This window comes from Palaemon carinicauda, chromosome 1 (genome assembly GCF_036898095.1).
Source record: "Palaemon carinicauda isolate YSFRI2023 chromosome 1, ASM3689809v2, whole genome shotgun sequence".
NCBI classification, from domain to species: domain Eukaryota; kingdom Metazoa; phylum Arthropoda; class Malacostraca; order Decapoda; family Palaemonidae; genus Palaemon; species Palaemon carinicauda.
Window position 1 is genome coordinate 302339625 of NC_090725.1, and position 7500 is coordinate 302347124.

Here is a 7500-nt window from a genome sequence, read left to right on the forward strand (position 1 = left end):
TCCTTCCCCCTATTTTATTTACAAGACATGAAGAAATTTAAGTACTGTACTTTTCCGTCCGGGTTCCTTCACACGTAAAAGACACAGTGCAAATGAAGACGGACAAGACATGGAAGTTCAATCTTGGACGAATCAACAAAGCCCTCCTGACTTCCCTTTAAATCTGAGAGGATTCCCAAAGACGAAAACAAATTGTAAATTGCGGAAATAGTTTGTAAGCAAAAAAGCATTAGATTTCCTCGTTTCCTTCCTAAAAGTACCATGCAAATTTATGATGTAATGCCTGTGGAATAACATTTACACGTTACCTCGTAAGGGAAGTATGCGGGGTAATATATACAGTTCACTTCGATGGGTACACTGTATGCTTCCTTAATGGTCTTTGCTGCATGACTTCCAACCAACGTCCACCCACTTATGAGCTTTCTATTTTTCCTGCGTTCCAGATCTATTGATTTCCTCTTGCTATCCAACCTCGAAAATTTTACTTTATGGTGACACAGCATCCCCCCCCCCCCCCCTTCCTATCACCTCGGCGCTGACTGACATCCCAGACCCCGACGCTGAACCATATCATTATTACTAGCTAAGCTACAACCCTAGTTGGAGAATCAGGATGCTAAAAGCCCTAGGCCTCCAATAAGGAAAATAGACCAGTGAGGAAAGGAAATATTGAAACAGAATAGTGTGCCTGGGTGTATCCTCAAGCCAGAAAACTCTAACCTTAGACAGTTGCAGACCATGGTACAGAGGCTATGGCACTACCCAAGACTAGAGAACAATGGTTTGATTTTTAAGTGTCCTTCTCCTAGAAGAACTGCTTACCATAGCTAAAGAGTCTGATCTGCAATTTCCAAGAGGAAAATAGCCACTGCAAATTAGTGTAGTAGTTAACCCCTTGAGCGAAGAAGAACTGTTTGGTAACCTCAGTGGGGCGTTTGGGAGAGCATATAGGTCTATCTCCTGAGTCGTCAGCAGCTATTGCCTGGCCCTCCTTGTTCCTAGCTTGAGTGGGGAGGGGGTTGACCGCTCATCATATGTATATATAGTCAGTCTCTAGGGCATTGTCCTGCTTGATAGGGCAATGTCCCTGTCCCTTGCCTTTGGCATTTATAGGTGGCCTTCAAACCTTTAAACTGGTCATGGCATGACCTTACTTCAATGATGCCTTCTACAGTCCATTTCTTTTAGCGAGGCAGATTTGCTAACTTTCCTGATCGCTGATTGCTTGGACAAGATAATTCTAACCAATCAGCGATCAGGAAATTTTTCCGAGCTAAAAGGGCACCGCTGCGAGTAGGTGCAAATCTGCCTCTCTAAAAGAAATGGACTATAGGTATGTGATCCTTTAGGTACTTAGCAATAATGTACGAGCACACACCTCATCTAAACGAATTTCTAAGGGAATAAAGGGCAAAAGCCTTTTCTGAGCGAGCTCACAGCGAGAATTTTTTATACGATCCTCGTTCTGTTATTCTAATTTCTAATCTAAGAGTCAGACGTGTTCCGATCTGACGCATGGTTATTTCATTGGATCACAATTTCCCACAACCAACATTGGGTATTCTTTTCTGACGACAAATATTCTATTCTAAATACTTGTTTACAGAACCCCTCGAATTGTCATACTATCAAAATGTTTAGACATCACACATTTAAGGGTTTACACATATCCCACAGCATTCCTATCCTATAATATGTCCACATTTCAAATATTATAGAGTATCAACTACCAGATCTCTATCTAGTTAGTACGAAATTGAACATATGCCTAAACAATACCTGATTATAAGCAAAATCTTTAAATTTCCCTGTGCTATCAAAATGCGTGTGTATTTGTTTCCAAACAACAAATTTACTTGACAACCAAAACAAGAGGAAAACAAGCAGCTAGGCAAACATACTGTGTGTGTGTGCTGTAAATTAGTTCAAATAATAATTCATATCATAATTACGAAAAGGTTAACATTAACTCCATCAACTGAAAGTTAAGGACCATTCCCCTAAATGATCCACCAGTCCTCAAAAGCCACTTTTTATGCTTTGTAACGCTCATTGTTAATCAATGACTTCATAATAAGTTTCACATAACTCTTTCTAACAAGGTCACTTTAACTCTTACATCAACTGAAAATTAAGGACCATTCATCTAAATGACCCACCAGACCTCAAAAGCCACTTCTTATGCCTTGTAAAGCTCACATTGTTAAGCAATGAATTCATAATAACTTTCACATAAATCTAAGTGTCCCTTCACTTTGCAACAGCATAAGGGAGACAGCCACCACAAGAGAAGACCTTGCCTCGCCGACTGCGGGAAAAGCAAGAGTTTGGATTCTTCTCCATTTACTGCTAAGAGGAAAGTCAACTACGCCAACCATCCGTTCCTCGTCTCCACCACCACCACAACAACCACCACCACCACCACGACAAATACCACCACCGTTGATCTCCACCAACAAAATCATAACAACTGCGAAAAACCACAAAAGAACTTCACTAGGACGCTTAAGGTGAGCATAAGTTTTAGATTTTAGGATTCTCTTTCAGCTCCACCTGTTTCTTAGTCATATACATATAAATATATATATATATATATATATATATATATATATATATATATATATATATATATATATATATGTGTGTGTGTGTGTGTGTGTGTGTATGTATGTATGTATGTATGTATGTATGTATGTATGTGCGTGTGTTTACGTGATATTTAAATAGAAATATGTGTGTATACAAACACCAGCATATATATAGATGTGTGTGCGTGTGAATAAGGCTGTGTATGTGGAGGTCAGAGTTCGCATATGTATATGGGAGTGTATATTTAAAGTGAAGTCTATACAGGTTACATTTTCGGAAAATAACACTTTAGTTACTTTACACTAAACTGACACTGATTTATTCACACTTAGTCTATTCAATGATTATAATCAAACTATATCTCTTTTACAAAACGTTAAAATTTCTAACCGTAGATATTTATATAAAAAAATCAATAATTTAGCGATATGTTAAAACCTTTCAGCACATGCTACAAATGATTCAAGAATATGTTTTTGAAATGTATCATATCTATCATCTGTTTGTTTTGTAGCATTTACACAACAAACAAATTATAGTTTTGGTACCTAGATTTCTTCCACATCATTCTATATTTTCTTTTTTTTTTCTTTTCATAAAATCTATACTGGTATGATATATGGGAGGTATTTCTCAGACGCTCCGCCACACGGCGGCTGGGAACGTCAATCATTTGGCCCTCAGCTGCCAGTAAATGCCAGTACTGTGGTGAAAAAGTGATTTAAGTGTACTGTATACTCTTTGCTATACCTATATTTCAAGTTAATTAATTTGTATAGATCCACAAGTAAAATGAACACATATACGTTTAATTTACTGCAAATGATTCTATTTAAGATCGATAATATAAAGATGATGTTTCTGCCTGTGAATAGCCACACGTGACATAGAGATCGGATTTTTATTAAAATGACTTGTTATAGCACCTTGGAGCTATTATTGGATAACATAAAATACAACATTGTGAGAAGTAGTCATTTTCAAAATGACTACTAGGCTCCCATTTTTTTCTCTTTTTTTTTGGGGGGGGGACTCGTTTATTCATGTTCAGTGTGTATTTGTTATATACATAAATAAAGATCTGCAGGATTCATTGGAAATTTATGTCCTTACTTTCAACAGCTTGTTCAATATTTCTTAAATCGTCATTAAAATATTAATGCAATAAAATCATATAAATCTCTTTCCCATACTATACTAATTTGAATACATCGATGGCAACACGAATATAATGAAACAATCAACTGCTTTAGCAATGAAAGATCTATAATTACATATAAATTCAAGGTGGAAAAGGATTTGTTTTAAAAAGAAGGTTAATGACCAATCGAACCTCAAAAGTGAGAATCTGTAGAAAAGGAGTATTAATGTAAATGAGTGGCTTTCTGGGGTTTGTAAGGTATGTCTAGAGAAGGGAAAGGTTCCGTAAGAATAGGATTGAGAAATAATTTGTCAATGTACATAGGTAGAAGTGATCAGAGCATCAGTAAAAAATTTAGTATAATATGTATTGTATATCACTAGTATGATTTCGATTTAGAAAATAAGACAGAAGGCGTGGGAAATTAAAAGGATATTAACAATCAAAGGATAAGAACTATTAACGTAAACAAAAGAAAAACCAAGTACTCATTAAACAACAATTATGTGATAAGTTTGAAATATGTGACAGGCATAAACGTAAACAGAGTCATGAGGGATTTTGAAGATGTATGGTATACAAAGATAAGTGGTTAACTTGTTATGGGTAATTAGAAATTATTTTAAAGGAAGGAATGGGAGTGTGTATGTATCTATTGTTGACTTTCACTCTTATTTACAGTAATTTTCATCTACACTACAAATATGAACCTACAACACATTCTTCACATACTCACAAAGCATTACTGAATTCAATAGCCCTACTCCAAATTCTGGGAATGAAATTAAAATATTCCTTTACAACAATATAGAGGGAAGTCGTAAGAAAAGTTAAGACTAAATAATCATCATTGAAATGGATATTCTCAACAAGAAAGACGACGTTAATACTAATAATAGCATTTTATCATTTTTATCCTCATTTAAGGAAATTAAATTGTTGATAATACCAACCATTCCTATTATGTAGGGACCTTGAATTGGATTAATGATTCACCTGTCAATTTACAAACAGTATGTTTTAGATGCTTTGCAAGATTAAAAAAACCATATCCTCACCAAATTGCTTATTTATGTGTAGACGAATTAACAAATGAATAAATATATGAACAACTAATCAGGTGTGAGTTGCTCAGCTGCATATCATCACCAAATTTATTATGGGTGTAGATGAATTAACAAATGAATAAATACATGAACAATTAATCAGGTGCGAGTTGCAGAGCTGCATATCATCGCCAAATTGCTTATTTGTGTATAGATGAATTAACAAATGCATAAATACATGAACAATTAATCAGGTGCGAGTTGCTGAGCTGCATATCGTCACCAAATTGCTTGTGGGTGTAGATGAATTAAAAGATGAATAAACATATGAACAACTAATCAGGTGTGAGTTGCACATCTGCATATCGTCACCAAATTGCTTGTGGGTGTAGATGAATTAACAAATGCATAAATATATGAACAACTATCAGGTGTGAGTTGCAGAGCTGCCTTGCACCTCAGCTGCCTTGCACCTCAGCTGCATATCTTCACCAAATTGCTTGTGGGCGTAAATGAATTAACAAATGAATAAACATATGAACAACTAATCAGGTGTGAGTTGCACAGCTAACCTTGCATCTCGGAAACACCTCCGACGACCTTAATCTAACTCTCGGGAGGTTTTTCTTTCCAGCAAATCTACAACGATGCCCAAACCTCATTCCAGGAGAGCGTGCTGGTGGAGAGGCTGGCCGCCCTGCAGAGGGAGTGCCAGACGCCACAGCCGCCACCCACCCCGAGGCATCACCCGACGCCCACGCCCGACACCGCCCGGCGACTCAATACTCCAACACACACGCCCACCATTTCCGCCGCCCACACAAGCAAGAGCATTCCATCCACACCGGTCAGGACCAGAAAGGCGAGGAGACATCAGTCTTCTTCGCCAATCAGGTCTGTTCTATACCTTGTTGGTTATTGTATGATCAAAGCTTCATAAAAAAATTGAAACTTAATACAACACAGATGTCTGTTAAAATTCGTAATAAGAGCAATATCTCTTCAATGTCTTTTAAAATTGTCAAAATAACTAATTTCTCCACGTTATAATATCATTTTCATGTTATGTGAGCAAAACAAAAAATTTAAAAAACACTCAAAATATCAATAAAAATTATATATAATAATAATAATAATAATAATAATAATAATAATAATAATAATAATAACATTATAATAATAAAAATAATAATAACGATAATGATAATAATAATTAGCCATTTTTCAAAGTGTGGATTTCGAGTTAAGAGTTATACAGCAGCAAATTTCGGAGATAACAATAAATAATAATAATAATAATAATAATAATAATAATAATAATAATAATAATAATAATCATAATAATTATAATAAAATCCCACAGCTACTAATACTACTAATACAAATAGTGATAATAACAATAATAATAATATTCACGATGATAAAAATTAAACATTCAAGATCTTCATCAATCAAAATAAAATATTACTATCAAATTCTGAATTCTTAAAAATCACGAGCACCTATCAGTAATACTGCAGCTTACTGTAATAATCTTCGCATTGTAGCTCAATTCCTTGCATTTTATTATAAATTAATCAAACCTGGTTTCTAATACAGTGAGAATCACATTTAATTCAATTTCGAGTTTAACATTTTGCAAAGTACTCGCTACTTTGACAAAATCACTGACAGTTACAATTTTATTCAATCCCATAACTACTACTATTATTACAGCTTTAAATGAGAATAATAATAATAATAATAATAATAATAATAATAATAATAATAATAATAAAAATAATAACAATGAAGTGGTGCTATATTTTACCTGTTTGAATGAAGATCTAATCTTATCTATTATTTCATTAAAATGTTTGCTTGCACATTTTACTCATCAATTTTCAAAGAAACATATTCCAATATACCAAATAACAAAACTTATTAAAGAAATTAATATAGGACAATAAATTGTGTGTAATTAGAGATATATATAGATAGATAGATATGTGTGTGTATGTATATGCACAGAATATATTTTTACCCAATTCTTTTATATCTAATTAAAGATATTAAATGTCGCGGTTATTTATTATCTAAATATAGAAAAGAAACAAGTAATTGCAATGAACAACGAACGAGCAGCGTTTTTTCAAACACTTTTAAGCAAATAACTAAAGAAAGAGCAGAAGCTAAAAACGTATAATAATTTCAATATAAAGCTCAGTTATTATTATTATTATCATTATTATTATTATCATCATCATTATTATTACTATTATTATTATTATTATTATGATTATTATTATTTGCTAAGCTACAACTCTATTTGGAAAAGCAGGATGCTATAAGTCCAAGGGCTCCAGTGAGGAAAGGAAAGTAAAAACAAATTAGAATAAAATATTTAAGAACAGTAACATTAAAATAAATCTTTCATATATAAACTATAAATACTTTTAGAAATAAGATGGAATAGATTCCCCGTGTGTACCCTCAAGCATGAGAACTCTACCCCAAGACAGTGAAAGACAATGGTATAGAGGCTATGGCACTATCCAGGACCAGAGAACAATGGTTTGATTTTGGAATATACCAACATCAATATCGATATAAATGACAACAAAACAACGAAATTCAATTACCGAACGTTATTCTGCCACCAGGAAACACCTGCTCAACTCACCTCTTCTGTCGCGTCGCCGTCAGCGGCGTGGGACCGTCGAAAGCAGTGACGACGAAGTG

At 34.2% G+C, this 7500-nt stretch overlaps 1 protein-coding gene across 1 annotated transcript in view; it reads left to right on the forward strand.

Moving 5' to 3' along the window:
* The window catches only part of Tusp (WD40 superfamily protein Tusp), a 407606-nt gene that overhangs the window by 385516 nt on the left and 14590 nt on the right, over nt 1–7500 (forward strand). Inside the window, 3 exon segments of the mRNA XM_068393024.1 lie at nt 2268–2513; nt 5447–5673; nt 7422–7500. The exon segment at nt 7422–7500 is cut by the window's right edge and continues 7 nt beyond it. Of these exon segments, the coding sequence (XP_068249125.1) occupies nt 2268–2513; nt 5447–5673; nt 7422–7500 (552 nt within the window).